General features: G+C 59.1%; 6 protein-coding genes across 6 annotated transcripts; 4 read left to right on the top strand and 2 right to left on the bottom strand.

Annotated features, from left to right (window-relative positions):
* Nucleotides 1-1,429: 1,429 nt before the first annotated feature.
* Nucleotides 1,430-3,108, top strand: UV8b_01650 (uncharacterized protein; the record flags this gene model as incomplete). The annotated part of the gene is made up of 3 exons (XM_043139148.1): nucleotides 1,430-1,801; nucleotides 1,969-2,308; nucleotides 2,420-3,108. 3 exons carry the CDS (start codon nucleotides 1,430-1,432, stop codon nucleotides 3,106-3,108), a joined length of 1,401 nt encoding a protein of 466 aa, XP_042995082.1.
* Nucleotides 3,109-6,009: 2,901 nt separating this feature from the next.
* UV8b_01649 (uncharacterized protein) lies at nucleotides 6,010-8,477 on the top strand (the record flags this gene model as incomplete). Its single annotated transcript, XM_043139147.1, has 4 exons — nucleotides 6,010-6,253; nucleotides 6,412-6,510; nucleotides 6,601-7,499; nucleotides 7,671-8,477. 4 exons carry the CDS (start codon nucleotides 6,010-6,012, stop codon nucleotides 8,475-8,477), a joined length of 2,049 nt encoding a protein of 682 aa, XP_042995081.1.
* Nucleotides 8,478-9,428: 951 nt separating this feature from the next.
* Nucleotides 9,429-9,845, top strand: UV8b_01648 (uncharacterized protein; the record flags this gene model as incomplete). Its single annotated transcript, XM_043139146.1, has 1 exon — nucleotides 9,429-9,845. One exon carries the CDS (start codon nucleotides 9,429-9,431, stop codon nucleotides 9,843-9,845), a length of 417 nt encoding a protein of 138 aa, XP_042995080.1.
* A 1,199-nt stretch (nucleotides 9,846-11,044) lies between these two features.
* UV8b_01647 (uncharacterized protein) lies at nucleotides 11,045-12,412 on the bottom strand (the record flags this gene model as incomplete). The annotated part of the gene is made up of 1 exon (XM_043139145.1): nucleotides 11,045-12,412. The coding sequence occupies one exon, from the start codon at nucleotides 12,410-12,412 to the stop codon at nucleotides 11,045-11,047; it is 1,368 nt and encodes a 455-aa protein (XP_042995079.1).
* Nucleotides 12,413-14,672: 2,260 nt separating this feature from the next.
* UV8b_01646 (uncharacterized protein) lies at nucleotides 14,673-16,553 on the top strand (the record flags this gene model as incomplete). Its single annotated transcript, XM_043139144.1, has 1 exon — nucleotides 14,673-16,553. One exon carries the CDS (start codon nucleotides 14,673-14,675, stop codon nucleotides 16,551-16,553), a length of 1,881 nt encoding a protein of 626 aa, XP_042995078.1.
* Nucleotides 16,554-17,192: 639 nt separating this feature from the next.
* Nucleotides 17,193-17,972, bottom strand: UV8b_01645 (uncharacterized protein; the record flags this gene model as incomplete). Its single annotated transcript, XM_043139143.1, has 2 exons — nucleotides 17,193-17,719; nucleotides 17,834-17,972. The coding sequence occupies 2 exons, from the start codon at nucleotides 17,970-17,972 to the stop codon at nucleotides 17,193-17,195; spliced, it is 666 nt and encodes a 221-aa protein (XP_042995077.1).
* Between the last annotated feature and the right edge of the window lie 749 nt (nucleotides 17,973-18,721).

Below are 18,721 nucleotides of genomic sequence, written 5' to 3'. Positions count from 1 at the left end.
TGACGTGTGCATACAGTACGGAGTATGTATCCAGGATACCCGGCCCCAATGTGCGACTGCGACGAGTGCAACTGCGACGGTAATCGTGGCGGCGGATGGGGGCTGTGCCCAGGCTTTTGGTCCTTTGCAGCTCGGGTCGGGACAGTATTCCGTTTCCAGAACATGTCAGAGACGGCCGTGGGTAGGGGGGGGCATCGAGTCCGTCCTGCCCGTGCGAGGCATTATCAAGACGACGACTTTGATGGCTTCTGTATCTCATCTCGTAAATCAGCCTGGGATTCCTTTGACGAGACAGCATGGGTCAAAGGGGGGGCAGCCACGGTCAGACCTGCACAGCCCGGCTAAGTGCATGTATCCAGGTACCTACCTCCCGTTGCCCAAGTTTTGATCAAGCCGGCCAGGCGGCGGGACTTGAGTCAGTGCTGACACTGCTGACACTGCTGAGTGCTGAGTGATTGCTGTCGGTACTGATGGAACTGCCGGGACGTGGTGATGGTGGTGATGATGCCATGCACCACGCACCATGCACCATGCACTGCGTACCCCCGCCAGGAAACCCCAATCATTCAATGGCCCAAGCTTCCCCGTTGATAAACGCCAAATCTCGGCAACTTGCAACCTGCACCTTGTCGCCGTCTGGATGCATGCCAAGAACCGGCTAAGCTTGTCTGTCCTGTCCTGTCCTGTCCTGTCCTGTCCTGTCCTCGTCGGACTTGGCTCGGGAATGGCCAGCGACATGCGCACAACAGCGCCCAACTGCCGCCTCGCTGCTTTCATGTTCCTTTCTGCCTGGGGAGGGGGGATGGCCTGTTTCTGGACCAAGACATCTTGATGGAACCAGACACCAGACCAGACACCAGACCAGACCAGACCAGACTGCACTGCACTGCAGTCCCTGCCTGCCGCCAGCTCCGTCCCATGCAAGTCCACAGTGCACAGTGCGCTTGCCACTCTGCGCACTCCCGCGGAATCGCTCGGCATCAGACGTCATGTCATGTTCCCCCAACCCCCAAACGCCTCCGGGCAACTTTTTGAGTATTTCGCCATCTCGGCACAGTCCGAGTTCAGGGCGCTTTTAAAAAAAGCGCGGCGCCTCCATGACGCTTCTGAAGGAGCAAGAACCACCCCGGGTGTCATGGTTCGTTGATTTTCCCGCCAGTAGCTCTCGCCCCTTTCCCTCCCCCCTTCTTCCTTCTCCCCCCCTCCTTTTACCCCGTCGAACTAACACCAACAACGCCTTGCGTGCGACCAGACCCAGACGCTTTGCATGGCAACACCACTGCATTGATCGACGAGATTGCCAGTAGTCCCGAGCAGCAAAGCAGTCCAGCGCCCAACCTCGCAGCAACCAGAACCAGAACCAGAACCAGCGACAGCGGCAGCGGCAGCGACCCCCTTGGCAAAACCCATCGCGCCTTGCCGGGCCAAGATGGTCGGAATCAAGCCCGCTGCAGCCCAGCTGCTCCCCCTCGTCGCGGCTCTCGCAGAGCTCTGCGGCGCCCTCCCTCACCACGACTCCCCCCAGCAGCGTCTCGCCAAAGGGCTCGAGCTTGCCGGCCGATACGCCAGAAACAAGCCCTACACGCCTGGCCACCGCGACTCCGGCGACCACTTCGTCGACCCCATCGGCAAGGACCTCGATCCGCGCCCGTGGCGCAATGGCAACGGAGCTTCCGTCCTCGGGCCCTACAATCGCGACCGCTCTCGCCAGAGCCCGGACATGATCCGGCCCCCGAGCACCGACCATGGCAATATTCCCAACATGCGCTGGAGCTACACCGACTCGCACGTCAGAATCGAGGTACAATTCTGCCCGACGCCCTTTTTTTTTTTTTTTTTTCTTCCCATTACCATTATCACAGTTGTTATTAGTATTATAATTAGCTGTCATCATCATCATCGTACTGCGGGCCTCTCCGTTGCCCTGTCTTTTTTCCGTCGTGGCTGCTGACAAAACGCACGCAATAGGAGGGCGGCTGGACGAGGGAAACCACCATTCGAGAGCTTCCCACCAGCGTCGAACTTGCCGGGGTCAATATGCGCCTTGACAAGGGTGTTATTCGCGAGCTGCACTGGCACAAGGAAGCCGAATGGGCCTTTGTGCTCGAGGGCCAAGTTCGCGTCACCGCTCTCGACTACGAGGGCGGCAATTTCATCGACGACCTGAAAAAGGGCGATTTGTGGTACTTCCCCAGCGGGGTGCCTCATTCGCTGCAGGGCCTGGGAGAGAATGGCACCGAGTTTTTGCTCATCTTTGACGACGGGCGATTTTCAGAGGAGTCTACCTTTATTCTCACAGACTGGCTCGGTGAGTCACCACCTACCTGGCTGCCGCTGCTGCCGCTGCCGCCGCCGCCGCCGGCGCGCAAAGCTGAGAATCGCTCAACGGGGCTTGATGCGAACTGACGGGTCAATCCAGCGCACACGCCCAAGTCCGTCATCGCCAAAAACTTCAAGCTTGCACCCCAAGTATTCGCCCATCTGCCTGCCCGGGAAAAGTACATCTTCCAGGGCTCCGAACCAGGATCCATTGACGAGGAAAAACCCAAGGGCAGATACGTCAAGAAGTCGACCTACCGGTTCACCCACAGGATGCTCGACCAGAAGCCCAAAGAAACTTCCGGCGGCCTGGTCCGCATCACCGACTCGACCAACTTCCCGATATCGAAAACGGTGGCTGCGGCCCACGTCGTCATCGAGCCCGGCGCCATCCGCGAGATGCACTGGCACCCCATGGCTGACGAATGGTCCTTCTTCATCCGGGGTCGCGCCAGAGTCACCATCTTTGCCGCCCAGGGCAACGCCAGGACGTTTGACTACGTGCCGGGAGACGTGGGTATCGTGCCCAAGAACATGGGTCACTTTGTGGAGAATATCGGCAACGAGACGCTTGAGATGCTGGAGATTTTCAGAGCCGACAAGTTTCGAGACTTTTCCTTGTTTCAGTGGATGGGCGAGACGCCGCAGAGAATGGTTGTCGACCACTTGTTTGCCGGCGACGAAGAAAACGGAAAGAGGTTCTGGGACTCGGTCAAGGACGCCCAGAAGGATGAGGTCAAGCAGGCGAGCGACGTTGACAATGACGATGACGACGAGGGTGAGTTGTAGGCATGGGGATTGATGCAAACGTTGAAGGGATGCAGAGGATGGTGCGGTGCGGTGCGGTGCGGTACGTCTTTGGGTGTTGTTGTGCCCGTCTTGTCCAGCCTTGAATGGCCAGAACGACGGCGATTGTTTCCCGCTCCTTTTCCCCTGCCTTTGGTAGGCGAGAGTGGACTGGACTGCATACACTGCGGGAATGGGAATCAGCCAGGAAGGAATACGCGGAGAGACTGGGGCATTTGCCATCAACCCAAGGGCATGTTGGCTTTTGGCTTTTGGGTATCGTATCTTGGTGGTCAGAGGCACCAAGGGGGTTCAAGCGTCCCCTTAATCTGGCATGATTCCTGTGCCGTCCCTCCCGTCCCCTCCGTCCCCCCGGTCCCCCGGTCCCCCCCGTCGCCTAGTATAAGTGCAGCAACGGCAGATTATGCCGTTCCCGTTTTCTCTTTCCTCCACGCCACGCATCGCCTTCCAGCGGCCTGGCCTCTTGTCAGCCTCGACCTCGCCGATGGCACCCAAGAACGTCGGGCACATCAGGCACGTACATGACCATGGAACCGGCTTGACTTGGGACGTACGCACGCACACCGGCAGCGAGCCCAGCGCCCCCCCGTGCGGCACCACGCTTTGACCAGCGCAAAACCGGCCGACAAAGCTCCGCCCGCGTCATCTCTTTCTCTGCTTCGCTTTGCTTTGCAACCCCCCACGTGAAGAGGCTGCTGCAGCTCAAACCCCCGCCGACTGAGGCGTTTTTGTTCGCCGGGGGGGGGGGGGGGGGGGGGGGGGGGGGGGGTGTACGGTGCATGCAGGCTTGGCTCGCGCGACGCAAGCTTTTAGTACTGTACTGTATGTATGTATGTTACATAGCCCCGAAAACTGCGGTCCCGTTTCAGAGTTTGATTCCCGGGTCCCGACGACTGATGACTGACGACTGACGACTGACGACTACGACTGACCTGATGACTTGACGTTGCGGCCTCTGGGGTCGGGCGTCGGCCCGCTTGAAGAAGCAGCCGTCCGGGCTCCCGGCGGGAACGGGTCCTCTTTCTGTTTTGGTGAGCGGTTGGGTTGCAGTGGATGGATGGATGGATGGATGGATTGATGGATGTAAGTAAGCCTAGCCGGAGTGGCAGCCCGGCCCAGCCGTCCAGGAGTCATGTCCGGGCAGTTTCGGTCGGCAATTCGGCAAAGTTTACATGCATGCAAGCACCTAGGTAGGTACCTGCGAGGCGGGGCGCCTAAGGCAGCAAGGCGGCACTGGCAGCGGCAGACTGGCAGTGCGTGGGGGACGGGGCTGGGTGGGTCCGTTTGAGATGACCAGGAGCGAGCTGGGACAGGGATAGATAAGGCAGGCAGGCAGGCAGGCAGGAAGCAGCAGGCAGGCAGGCAGACAGGCAGGTGCCAGGGATTGAAGAAGGCAGGAAGCAGCAGCAGGAAGCAGTGCCAGGCAGGCAGGTGCCAGGGATTGAAGGCGGGCAGGAAGCAGCAGCAGGAAGCAGTGCCAGGCCACCCAGGGGCCAGGAGGGAAATCTGACGGATGTTTGGGGTCAAACGGTCAAGCGGCCAACCCTCAACCCTCAACCCTCAACCCTCCATCCTGCGTCGCGCCGCCCGCATCCGCCATGGATCCTCGATGACAGCAGGTGCTGTCTTCTTTTCTGCGTCTCGAATCGGACGGCGGGCTGGCCTTGACCGTTGCTGTTGCAGCCGCTGCTGCTGATGCAGCCCTCTCGGCTGGTTTTTTAGACGACCGGCGAGGAAAAATGGTACGTAAAATGGAACGTGGAATGGGATGGCACAGTCGTTTCCATCCAAGGTACTTACTTACCATCTACAATAGCATGCAATGCAGCTCGGGCGCCCTGCAAGTAATTTTTTTTTTGTTTTTTTTTAAAGGGCAAAAAAAAAAGCACAAAGAGCAAGACGAAGAAGAAGAAGAAGAAGAAGAGGCAGTCGTGTGGCTTCCTCATCCTTTCCCTCATATCTTGACGCAGCCAGATGAAAGCGGCGCAGTCGCCTCGTTCCGTGTCTGCATAAATACCGCCGATTCAAAGCCACCGTCGATGCGAATCCCGCGTCCTCGCCTCTCCACCCACCCGCGTTAGCTAGCCTGCGAATAAGTCAGCGTGATGGTGTCATGTCGCTCCTTGCACACATGCCCTGGCCCGGATCGGATCGGCGCGTTGCCCATTCGTTTCGGGCATGGCCGCCGCCCTGGGCTTTGCCTCCACGCGCCCCGGGCCCAACGAAACCCGCTTTCCCTGATCGAGCCGCTTTTCCGACCGACTTCGACGTCGACGCTGGCATGGCCTGGCCTGGCCTGGCCGTTGTTGCCTTCGATACCCATGGGGGTGACGGGAATACACTTAACTTTATCTTGTGGTGGTGCGTCATCAGATATGCGCACTTGAAACTTTGTCGCCGATTCAGTGGCAGCTATCAATGTGCGGATTTTGGGCATACAGTGTGACGAGCTGTTTTGTCTTGTGCTCTTATGCAGGTATAATCTGTTTTCCAAAAGTCTAGGTATCCGGGCCAAGGTCAAGGTGTCCAGGTGAGGAAAGGATGGTTTCTCTTGGCGCCGTCTCCGATGAATTGAGGAAACAGTCGACGAAATACTCGCGTACATCTGTCCTGATGCGCTCTTGTTGTTTGTTTTTCTCGTTGTTGTAGTTTGGGGGGATTAATCCATCAGTGTATAAAACTGCCTGGCCCGTCTTGCTGGATGCCTCTTCGGTCTTTTGCATTCTGCCATTCTTCATTCCAGCTACGCCGGCCCCGGCAGAGGGACTCCTTTCTCTATACCCGTCACAGCCCCTGATCTCGAGCAAGGCCCGCCGCTGCAACAGCAGAGACACGACTGAGCCCTGCCTGGCCCACCAGCAAAACACGCCGGCGCAGACCACCATGGCGCAAAAGCCAAAGCTGTCCCAGGTAAAGCAAAGAGCGCTGGAAGCCTTGCGAAACGACGCCAACTGGAACCGCGTCGCAAGATGCATCGGCCGCGCGTCACGGCGTCTGCCGTCAGCGACGGCCGACTACCTCGCGGAGAAGCTGCCCGTTGCTCAGTGGCTGCCGCACTACGACTACAGATGGATTGTCAGGGATGCCATCGGCGGCATCACCGTTGGCGCGATGCTGATCCCGCAAGGTCAGGAGCCCTTCCCCCCCTTTTTCCACCCACGGCGGCGACGGCATGAGAAACAGGGAGGCAAGGAACGCCGTGATGACGATGATGATGATGATGATGGGGGAGCCGCCGAGGCAAGCAGCGTAGCCGCTGACAAGATCGTTGGTGCCAACCCGCAGCCCTGGCCTACGCAAAGATCGCCACCATCAGCATCGAAAACGGCCTCTACAGCAGCTTCTTCCCGCCTGCTCTGTATTTCTTCCTGGGCACGTCAAAAGGTACGCTTGGTCCCCGCCCAGCCCCCTTCCCCCCCAAGCTCGCGCAGAGTAGAAACACTCACCCCGCGTCCCACCGTTTTCCAAACACAGAGCTGTCGCCAGGGCCAACCTCCATCCTCGGCCTGCTCACGGCAGAAATCGTCGCCGACCTGGCCAACGAGGGCCACCAGCCCAACCACGTCGCATCCGCCGTGGCCTTCGTGGTCGGCATCTACGCCCTCGGCATCGGGCTCCTGAAGCTCGGCTTCCTCATCGACTTCGTCTCCAGCCCCGTCCTCACGGGCTGGATCTCCGCCGTCGCCATCGTCATCAGCCTCGGCCAGCTTGATTCGCTGCTCGGGCTCGACAGCCCCAGCGGCGCGGGGGACATCGTGCGCGAAACCCTGCGCCATCTCGACCGCGTCAAGCCGCTGACCCTGTGCATCGGCGCGACCAGCATCGCCCTCCTCTGCGCGCTCCAGCACGCCGGCCGGAGATGGGGCAGCAACAGCAGGCCGTGCGTCAAGTTCCTCGGCACCAGCCGCGCCGTCGTCGCCCTCGTCGTCTTCACCCTCGTCTCGTACCTGTGCAACAGGAACCGCGGGGGCGACGACTTTCTCTGGGCCGTCAGCCGCGTCGACGCCCACGGCTTGCCGAGGCCCAAGGGCCACGAGGGGGCGCTGCTGAAAAAGGTCGTGTCGAGGTCGTTTGCGCCGCTGGTGGCCATGTCTGTCGAGCATCTCGGCGCCGGCAAGGCGTTTGGCCTGAGGAACGGCTACAACGTCGACACGAGCCAGGAGCTGGTGTTCCTGGGCGCCAGCAACATGGTCAACAGCTTGTTCGGGGCCATGCCGACTGGGGGCGGCATGTCGCGTACGGCCGTCGGCTCCGACTGCAACGTCCACAGCCCCGTCAATTCCCTCTTCACCTCTGGCTTTGTCATCCTGACCTTGTATCAGCTCGCCCCGGCTTTGTACTGGATTCCAAAGGCGACGCTGTCGGCCATAATTGTGGGTGAATCTCGTGTGTGCAGCATCATGAAGGTTTCTTCTTTTGTTCCCCCCCTTTTTTTGTTTTTCTTTTCGCCGTCTGTCTTGATCCTCGTTTCTTGCTGTGCATGCCCTTTTCTTCTCCTTTTCTTCTTCTTCTCTTCTTCTCTTGACTGACTCCATCCTCTTCAGATCACGGCAGTGTCTCACCTCGTAGCCAGTCCAAGCCAGTTCTACCGGTTCTGGAAAATGTCCTTGATCGACTTTGTCGGCTCCATGCTCGGTCTTTGGGTCACCCTCTTCACATCTACCGAGGCCGGTCTCGCCACCGCCGTCGGCTTCACCATCGTCTACACCCTTGTTCGGCTCGCCTTCCCGCGCTGGACTGACGCGCCCACCACCGAGCCCTCCGACGCTGGGCGCTCCGACGTCTCGGCCCCATCCAGCGTGGACGTCCCCCCCGAGGCCTACCTCGTCCAGTACACCCAGGACATCCTCTTCGCCAACGCCGAGCGGCTCAAGGCATCCATCATCCAGTCCGTCAAGATGCACTTCGACCCGCCCCGGGACACCGTCCTCCGCGCCGACAACAAAAGCACGGCGCGCGCGTGGAACCCTTCCGGCGAGAAGCGCATCCTCAAGATGCGCAAGCGCAAGGGCATCACGCCCATCAGTGGCGACCGAGCTCCCCTGCGGCGGGTCGTTCTCGACTTGACCCGCGTGTCCTTTGTGGACTGCACGGGCATCATGTCGCTGGACGAGATGAAGATGGAAGTGAGGAGGTACATGGGACCAGAGGTGGCGTTTAGATTCGTGGGCATGGCCGACGAGGTCAGGGAGCGGTTCCGTCGGTCCGAGTGGGAGATTGTTCTGCCAGGGCAGAAACGCGGCAAGAACGACGATGTGCTGTACTCGTCTCTCAGGGCGGCATTGTTGGACGAGGCGAGTGACGAGGATGAGCCGGCCAGGGAGAAGGACGTGGAGGCGGCTTCGGCGTGAATTGCCACGGGGCGAGTACAGACGCTGCGGGTTGTGACGATGCGGGTTTTGACGATGTGGGTTGACGATGCGGGTTGACGATGCGGGTTTTGACACTGCGGGTCTTTGCATGAAATTTCCTGATCTTTTTGTTTTCTCTTTCACTTGATTTTCTTTTTTTTTTTTTTTCCTTTTTTTTCCTTTTTTTTTTCCCTTTTTTTTTTTTTGTTTGCCACGGCCGGCTCTAGCTCTGGCCCTGGTGTAGGTTTCATCCTGCCGGATGGATGGCGCAAACTACAGACGCCATTTCCAACTCTGCCTACATACCCAAGGTAGCCAGCCACACGTGAAGGACGCCGCAGCTCCAGCTCTCCCAGTTGAGCATGTCGGCCACGACGCAGTCCGTCGTCCGCGTAGGACTCCCCCCCATGTCCGGTTCGCGCAAATCGCAAGTCACCCCCCCCCCCCCCCCCTGGCAAGTGCACCTACCGTATGGCGTCCTCGTCGCGACGGCGTGTCCTCCGCGCCCGGGCAGCGTAGCGCGACCAGGTAGAGTTCACCGCGGTGCCACGCCGACGCTGGTTTCAAGGTTTAGAGGCTTGCTGGCGCCCCGCGGCAACGACCAACAAGAAGAGAAGCGAAATGCGCGTGTGCATGTGCATGTGCTGTGCATGTGCATGTGCTGCTGACGGCGGACGGCGGACGGCTGGCTTGGAGTCTATATAACCAGCTGGCTTGCCCCCGTGGCGCGCAAGGGACGCCCGAAGCCCGCGCACCGTGCATCGTGAGTCGGGTCTTGCGCTCGGCCATCCTCATCACCCGCTGTGGTTTGTCCCGGATCGCGGCGGTTTCCTGGCCTGTCTATCTCCCCTTTTTTTTCGTTTCTGCCCTTTTTCGCTTTTGTTCGTCTTGTCTCGCTCGCGCCGTCTTTTTCTCGCCTGTTTACTTTGGTCCTTTATTTTCGTCCGCGGGATGCCGGAAAGACGTGGGGAGGAGGCGGCTGGCGACGGGGGGTGCGAAAAGGCAGCGTCGAGGCGCCGGGTTGACGAGGACCTGGAGCCGGGCAGCGTGGGCGTGGGCGTGGGCGGGGGCGGGTGCATCGCCAACAGGCTGCAGTACTGGATCGGGATCAAGCTGGTCGGCCTGCTGGTGCTGGGCGTCTTGCTGCTGGTGACGACGCCTGGCTGGCCGAGGGGGAAGGCGCCGGCGCGCAACGCTGCCCCCGAGGCGCGAGCCTTGCCGCTCGACGCCGCGGCGCCCGTCACCGTGGCCGGCTTCGACGATGGCGCGCCCGCCGGCCCCTGGCCCGGACAGGAGACGGGGGGACAACGCCGCGCCGAGGAGCCCCGGCGTCCCGTACGACGCTCGAAGCGGGCCGGCCGGCAGTAAGGGGGCGCCGTCCACCGGCCTCCCGGGCTGGTTGCGCGAGACGCGACCCCCGCCATTTGATTTGCCTGGGCGTGCGGGAGGGGGTCGCTGCCCGACGGAGCGGACCTGCGCGACGCAGGCGCACAGGCGCACAAGGCCCGACGGGAGCTGCGGGCTGGGGGGGGGGGGGAACTCCCACGAGTCGAGATGGGCTGCTGCGAAAACCCCCCTCACACATGTAATTGTCATTTGTCGTCAGCTAAAGCAGGATAACACAGACAAAGTGTGGTTTTGGTCGCAAAAAGGGACTGGCGAGTCCACAACGGCTCGGTCGACTGCAACGCTTCCGTGTGAGTTTCGCGCCAAGAGATGCTGGTGGGTATTCGTGAACCTCGTCATGCCCGTTTTCCTCTGCTTTGGCGGTGGGCAAAAGGGGCTGCCGCATTCATCGCTGCTTTGACGGATGATGCAAAGCCATAGTCGAGGCGAGTCGAAAAAATCGCCATGGTTGAGCGGGCATCCCGTCGCGACCGGTTTTGGTTTCCATGGTGCAAGGGACGCGCCGTCCTCCGTGTTCGCATCCAAGGCACCAAGTCATTTGGTTGTCACTGCTGTCCTGCGATGGTTCAGTGAGCCCCGTCTCGGATCGGGAGTTCGCAAAAGTTCGAATACCACTTGCCGTCTGCTAGATGGACGTTTCCAGCGTGCTCCCCTCACCCAACCCTGTTGAAAATGGTTTCACGGTCTCGTCTGCCAGTCCGCTGGTCCGCTGGTCTGCTCAACGCCACGATGCGCATCCATGACGTCGTCGATGGAAAACGGCTGGGAAAAAAAGGAATTCCAGTCCAGCTTCAATGTCTTGGCAGACAAGACAGACAAGACAGACAAGACAGACAAGACGGACAGGAGCAAAAAGAGCGGACCCGTCAATTGGCGTGGTTGGGCAGGCCGCGTCTCTTTTTTGGGCCCGTGACCTGCATTTACCCCCACCTGACCTCCCTTTCTGGTCATGATAGACAGGGCCATCTGCCTCGGTCATGTTATGTAACATGCCCCGGGGAAAACACCACGGTTTATATAATCCTACTTTTTGTACTTCTTGTCTAGCAGCACGCAGCACGAGCATGGGCTTTGTTATCGGGGTGATGAATCGTCAAAGTCATAAGATGCACGTCATGTATGGACAGTAGCTTCACATATATACAGCCGCCATCTCGCCTTCACTTCCCAAGCCAACCCTTCTTCTGGCCTTGGGTCGTTTCCTCATCAAATACAGCCGCCATCTCGCCTTCACTTCCCAAGCCAACCCTTCTTCTGGCCTTGGGTCGTTTCCTCATCAAATCCTGGGCAGGCTTTTGTATTTTGCTCAATGACTCCTCCGGACTCCTCCGCACTTGGCGTGTCGGAGATGCACCTCCTCGACTGGCCAACAACAGCAACTTTGGTGACGCTGACCGTTGTGACGGCGACCGTCCACGTGAAGGTCGCGCGACGGTAGCATTTGCCGACCGCGACTGCAGATGGAATGCAGCGGTCGCTGCCTCGGGCCGTGGTGTGGGCGTGTCGGATTCTAGGCTGTCGTACGTACGGAACGGTGTCGTGTAATCAAGGTAGTCCAGCTCATCGGCAGGGTGCTGTGCGGTAGGTAAATCCTCGTCATCATCAAACTCGAGAGCTTCGCCCTCTTCGGGCTCGGCTTGCGAATCTACGTGGATAGCACCATCATCAGCGGCAGAGGAACACTCGATAGAGTCACAGAGTGATGTGATGGCAGTGTCGCAATCATCGTCAACATCGACCTGCAATGTCTCGTCCAAATCGTCGTCATCGAGATATCGTCGCTGCCGGATGAGTTCGGGCACGACATGTCCCGACTCGGATCCCGAAAAGGACATTGATCGTGACGGCGGATTCGTCGAGCACTCGTTCGACGACTCGGCGTTTGTCGAGGCTGGTGATGACACGGGCAGTTCCGGCTGCCCAGCTTCCGAGTGCGGGGGCGACAGAGGTTCGCCGAGACGACCAAACTCGCGTTGGACGGCCTCGTCTGCGGCAGCGGAGCATGACGGCTCTGCCGTCATGACGTGGCCGTTGGGGAAGAAGTCGTCGTCGTCCACAAAGGGCGACGGAACATCGTCGACGCTGCTGGCCGCGGTGCTCATGCTATCCGTCTCAGACAAGGAGGCTGACGTGGTGGAGTGCGTGTCATGACGATCCAAGTACTCGTCGGGGAGGTAGCTTGCAAAGTAGCGAACAATAGAGTCATACGACTTGGTTCGAAAAAACTGCAGGGCTTGCTGCCACTGCTCCGTGCCCATGAGCTTCGGGTTGGCAATGATTTCGACGGCGAGCGTCTCCAGAGAATCGTTGAGCTCGCGGAGACGCATCAGCCGCCGATCGGCCATCATCTGATGAAACTTGTCCACGGTGTCGGCATCGCGAGAGATTTCGTACACGTCGAGGTGGAAGGCTTCGGGGTCTTGCAAAGAGTACGGTATCGTGTTGTACTGATCATGGAGGGTTGTGAAGAGGTCGTCCCTTTTCATGCCAAACTTCCAGGCCGGCCACGTCCAACTCGCGTCTTCCATGGCTTGTGGGGGCGAGAGGGCAAGAGGGCGAGAGGGTGAGAGGAAGCGAGGGAAGACGACGTCGGAACACGGCACGTCGGGGAGGGCAACAAACGAGGTGACGGGACAAGAGCGCGAGACGCCTTTCAAAAGGAGAGACGGGTTTTCAAGACCTTCATGTGCATTCGGCACATAGGCGCACTCAAAGCTTCGATGGGATACAAGTCGAGTCCATGGCTACAAAGTGCTCGAGGTTTTTGGTCTGCGTGTACCAGGTGCTCGCGTCGACTGTGACGAAGGATCGAGATATCGTGGAGGAGGAAAGAGAGGGTTCGACGGGGTTCTCGATGGCAGCAGATGACGGAAAACAGGGGGGGAGCCGCTAACTAGCAACATATCTTGAAAGCCCGTGTTCAACAATGCCGAAATGGTGCACTGCGGCCTGAGGCATGAGTGGGTCTGGACTGTCATTGGCCGCCATGCCACGCCAAGGGCGCACCACGCCACGCGGCTGAACCAATCAACGCCATGGTGTGCTGCGCCGAAGCCAATCAAGAGGGATAGAGTGGGGGCTCTTTGGGTCATGCTCGTCATGATAGGGCCCAGCCTTGGGTTCCCAAACGCGTGCATAAACAGTGACTGAAAACGTAACCACACTCACACTCACTTTACTTCTCGTCTGGGCTCTCGTCAAAGTCTCTCTACAGTGACCACACGAGAGAGCGGGCCAGTTCGCTTTGACGAGAGACGCCAGTTGGTTTAATGAGTCTTTTCAGGCTGCGATAACAGGCAGCAGCAAAATACAGAAGTGTTTCCGTTGTGGTGGTGGCAAGTTCAGCATGGGGCTTCAAATTGGACGCTTGACACACTGGGCCCGGAGCACGGAGTACTATGGAACGGATGTGTTGGTAAGGTGTGTACTCCGTACTCCGTAAGACGTTGGTAAGATGTCAACTTGTGCTGCGCTGCGTTGCGTTGCGTTGCCTGACCAGTGGTTGGTTGCTCACCAGACGTCCATCTTGCTGGGGCAAATATCCGTGGCGGTGCAGCGGCTGGGGGCTGGTAATTGAGGCGCAACCGATCAGCTGCCGTTACCACAAAGAGACCAACATCACATGACGTGGACAAGTTTCTCTTTCCGCTGAGCGTTGGGATAAACTAAACTGTGAACACCGACCCATTTTGAAGTCATTTTCCACCGTCGTATGAAGCCGTCAAGTTTTCGGCAAGCGGACGGAGACAAGGACAAGGACAGGCGTGCACCTGGACGCTGGGCTGGGCTGGGATGCACTTCTGTAGATGCTCATGTCTCTGGACAGTGGACGGACATGTGTACGGACCAGATGTGGCGGAATCTCCAGATTGGCATGGCATGAGGCTGACGACATGGACGCTGTACCGCAGTGAAACCTGCACCTATGCGCACTCCCGGTGCTTTAAAAAGAGGCTGGTTGGTGTCCACCGTCAGCCATCAGCAGGCCTACTCTGGCGACTGGGGCTCCTCACCTGCTCACCTCACGTTGACCAGAGTCAAATGAGTCTGTCTTGGGTCCTACTATCTCATTCCGCCATCCAGCGACTTTGCTGCGGCAATTTATGCCGTTCATGGCCAGCCGTATATGACCGTTTCCCTTTTGTGATTTGTTTTTTCCCATCCTTGACCTTTTTCGTCCCTTTGTTTGGGAATCTTGAACAGCATTGAACTCGTCAGCCAAGGCTTACCACGCTTACCTCGCTTACCACCACCACCCCGTTCCGATCTCGGGACGCAAGCCACTTTGCGCTGCTTGCCGCCGCTTTCCCCCCTCTGTCCCTGTCCAACCCGAGTTGCCGCCAGATACAGCACAAGCACACAAGCACAGCCCCCCTGCGCGCACGCAGCCCCTGACTGACCGACCCTCCCCTTGCTCCTGCCCGCTTTCTGCCCGCTCCTGCCTGCCTGGCCTGGCTCCTGCCCGCTCCTGCCTGCCGCTCCTGCCTGGCTGCCCGCTCTCTCCTTGCCCTGCCCTGGTCAGGCGCCCCAAGGTTGCCCACGCTGGAGCCGCTGCAAGTCGCCCCAGGCCGCCCTTTCTCCGCTGGTCCCGTCCCGCCTGCCACCACCGCCGCCGGCGCCCTCTTCCGCTTGGCAAGTGCCCAGCCAGCTTCGCAACGCATTACCAGCGGCCCGCTTGCTGCCTGCCTCCCTCCCCCCCCCCCTCCCCACCAACCCCACCCCCTACGTCGTCACCTTCCCATCGCTGCATGGGCAGTTCCAGCAAAGCATCGCCAACAACCTCTTCTTATGGCGGCTGAACACGGGACGGAAGCCGCCTCGGAGGGGTTGTCGGAGGAAAGAACCGAGCCCTTCCCGGAATCCGAGATTGACGCCCGCTTCAAGGGTATCCGTGTCGAGGAGCCAGGCGCAGTCCCCGGTGACGAGCATGTTCCCCTCGATGTCTTGCAGATCGAGGACCACCATCACCGGCAGGGCATCCGCATCCTCATGCGACCCCTCACCAGGTTGAACAGCACGCGATCCGTCAGCCCCGGCAGCGACAACTGCCAATGGCTCGCCCTTCGCGCCGAAGTCGCCTCGTCCGACCAGCCCGAGCACAAGGTGCTGGCCGTGACCCAGACTTCCAAGGATATCAAAGTTTCCGTCCGCATCCCAGGGGAGAACCAGCACGACTCCTCTCGCCCGCCACTGTGGTGCGAGTTATACTACGATCCCGCCAGTGACAAGGTCATTTTCCTCAACAAATCAGATGTCCCCCTCTCCTTGCGCAAGGTCTCGCAACCTCATTCCGACAGCAGCCCGCCAGCGAGCGAAAGCCATGTCATCAACCCAGGACTAATCAAAGCGCTGCGGCCGGGAACGTGGCGCATCAACGTACGCGACTTGGCCGTTTTGGATTTTCGCATCCTGGAGAAGCGGCCCGTCACTCTGTACCAGGCGCGGCCGGCTTTGCCCCATAATCAGCCATCATCGTCCTTGACCAGCTCGAGCAGCAGCAGCTCCGGCATGAAAAGAGCCTTGAGCCCAGACGTGGATGATAGGAGAGTCAAGCGTCGGATTTCCGATCCCCCTTGTCAGGCAGATGACGGAGTCATCATGTTTCTGCGTCCGGCTGCGGAGCCCTTGGTCTTTCCCCTGCCGAATGGGAGGGAGACCAAGGAGCTCTCCGCCTCAAACGGCCATGCCCTTCTGGACGCCGAACAGGGAGAGACCGTTGCTGTACCTGGCGTATGCGAGCTGGACGAATATCAGCTGACCAAGCGCGATCCGATTGCGTCCACTGCCCTGTCGGCCGTTTATACCGCCAACCACTCCATGGTGTCTGATGACATTGTTACGGTCAAGGTTCTCAAAACCAGAGTGGCCAACGCAGCCGACAAGCCCCCCTACGTCCATGAGCGCAACGTCATCCGCCAAGCGGACATGTGGCTGCGCGAGTGCCAGAGCCAGGAGGATCTTCAACACGAGTCCATTGTGCGCTACTACGGAGGAGATGCCCGATACCTCTCCCTGTACATGGAGCACGTGGACGCCCCGGATCTGACGGCCCCGAACCGCTGGAGAAACAGACAAAGCGATTATTTCCTGGGGACTCGCCAAGACGCCGTGCGAATCTTGCGCGACATTGCCAGCGCGCTGGCGTACATCCACGACCGGCAACTGGTGCACAACGACATCAAGCCGGCCAACATCCTCTACTCGCCCGAACGAGGAGCTGTTCTTTGCGACTTTGGCCTGTCGACACCCGCGGCCAACTCTCCGTCCGGCGGGGGGACCCCCTACTACGTTCCACCAGAGTTTATCGGGACCAAGCTGCGAGGTCCTGCCTCGGATGTGTGGGCGCTGGGCATCACCATGCTGTACGTGCTGCGCAAGATTGCATTTCCCGACAGCCGAGCGCGGAGACATCATGCCAAGCCTCTGTACTGGCAGATTGCGGGCATCAACAACCCCAATGCCCCGTACAAGCAGTACGGCAACGGCCATCCGGCAGTGAGCCAAATGCGGGCATGGCTAGAGGAAATGCACGAGACCCGAGAGAAGCTCAGCGCAAAAGATCGGCTGGAGCGCATCGTGAAGGACATGCTGACCCCGAACCCAAACCACCGCATAACCATGAAGAAGGTGTTGCAAGAGCTCTTGCTGGACCCGGCCACCGTTGGATGAATTGCCCTGTATTTTGTTTTGGAGCCTTGTGGCATCTAGCTTTCATACTTTTTTTTTTTTTCCGGTTTCCCTTTTGTCTCTGTCCTTCTCTTTTCTCCTTTTTTTTTAAACTACCCGGCACCTTGTTCGAACCATTTACTAGACAGGTTTTTTTTTTTCTTTTTTCCTCCATGTTTTAGCCCAGCAGCCACGCGATGTTTTTCTTACTTTTTTTTTTCTTACTTTTTTCTTACTTTTTTTTTTTCCTTGGGTGAGTTGTGGGCTAGGAGGTCCGTTTTCTGCCAAGGCGGTGATGAACCAACGTTGCTTGGCTACGACGATGCAGTTTCCAATGACGCGTTTCAAAGTATTATATACCCTTATTTTTACACACCTGTTGTATTTTCACAACTCATCACTTACAGTATCTCACACACATGTATGAATCTCTACGGGGATGTGCGTTTTTGTTTTGTTCATTTTACGCTTGCATCACTTGCATGGGGGCATCGTCACCAATGGCGGCGGCCAAGTAAATAGAAGAGACGATTCCACTTCATCTCGGGGCAATGCAAATCTACTCTTGGCGTGGCGTGATATCGACTCGTCCTTGACCTTGACCTCGTCGGCTAGCCCAGCCCGCATCCAACTCGCATCACATCAAATAACCAACGCGAAGCCGTACGCCAGCCCAGCCGCCGTCACCAGCGCCCAGATGTTTGCGCCAGAGACAACAACACCACCACCACTGCCCTTGTCACTGCCCGTCGTCCCATTGCCGGACGAGTTGCCACCCCCACCCTGCTGCTGCTGCTGCTGCCTGACGCTGCTGACCTTTACGCCACTCGAAGAGGTGCAGTTCGCCGGGCCCTTGGCGTCCTTGACGAGCCTGATGTCGGCGCAGTTGTACAGCGCGGAGCCGCTCTCGCCCACCGTGACGACCTGCAGCGAAGCCGGGGTGCCGTCCTCCACGGCCACCGGGACAGGCAGCTTGTCCACGCACAGGGTCCCCTTGCCGGTCACGTTCCAGAACTCCGGGGTCAGCGAGACGTTGAAGTTGGTCGCGTTGTCGCCCAGCCCGAGGTTGACGAAGACGTAGGTCCACGCGTGGTGCAGGTCCAGCTTGAGGGCGCCACCGCCGACCGGCCAGTCCGTCACGTTGCCGGACTTGTACGCGACGCCGGCGCCTGAAAACACCCATTCATTCCAAAGGTGAGTGAGTGTTTACATGGATTTTTTTTTTTTTTTTGCGGGAATCAAAGCACGGGAAGAAAAGGAGAGGATGAAAGGGGGAGACGCACAGGGATACGTCCATTGGCTGTACTTGGCTTCACCGGCTTTGGAGAGCGTGTCGAAGCGCCATGGGGGATGGATGAGGCCAAAGTGCGCGGATACGCTGTGGACGGCGAGGGCGAGGGCGACGACGAGGGCCGAGAGCATGGTTGGCTGGGCGCGGGGAAAGCAAAGGGGATAAATGATAGGATGGATGGGGTGGTTGCGGTTGGGGGGAACGGGCGTGCACAACTGGGAACCGGCGGGATTTATATTACATTCGATATAAGCTTGAGATGGTGGGCAGCGGCGGGGGGCGGGTGCAAAGGCCGGATCATTGCGCCGCTTCCCGCAGGGCTTGGGCTGTGAAATGAATATTGGTGAGCGGCTACTGATCAGAGTTGATCCTTTGCATTGCTCGATGTGGTTGTGGGATCTGTTGGCCTAACCGCCGGCCGGGCGTGAGGGCCGCCCGAAAGTTTGTTGGTCCATTCGCCTGCCTCGAGCAGAGGAGGGCTGGTTCGACGGGGCTTTTTGCCGGCGGGCCCGGCCGGGGTCGTGCGCAGCCGTCAACGGAGTGCAAAATGCAGAATGCAAGAATGCAGAATGCGAAATGCGAAATGCGAAAGGCGAAAGGCAGCAAAAGTCGGCGTGCATGTGCATCTCGAGACGACTCGTCTGTCGACCAGAACCAGACGAGTTTTGGCGAAGCCAACATTTGAGTTGCAAGGGAAACACTGCCTGCCAGCTGCCTGCCGCAGCTGGAAACACCAGACGCACCCACGCAAACTTGCTCAAACGCTCTCGCCGCGACGCCGCGACGCCGCCATACGCCGCCACCCAATACGGGGCAACGATACGGCGTGCCAGAGGCTAGCTATTGGCTGGCCTGTGCAGCTGGCTGGCAGCTGGCTGGC

Source organism: Ustilaginoidea virens, chromosome 1 (genome assembly GCF_000687475.1).
Source record: "Ustilaginoidea virens chromosome 1, complete sequence".
NCBI lineage: Eukaryota > Fungi > Ascomycota > Sordariomycetes > Hypocreales > Clavicipitaceae > Ustilaginoidea > Ustilaginoidea virens.
The sequence above is the reverse complement of the archived record's forward strand: the minus strand, read 5'-3'. Positions and strand labels throughout refer to the sequence as shown.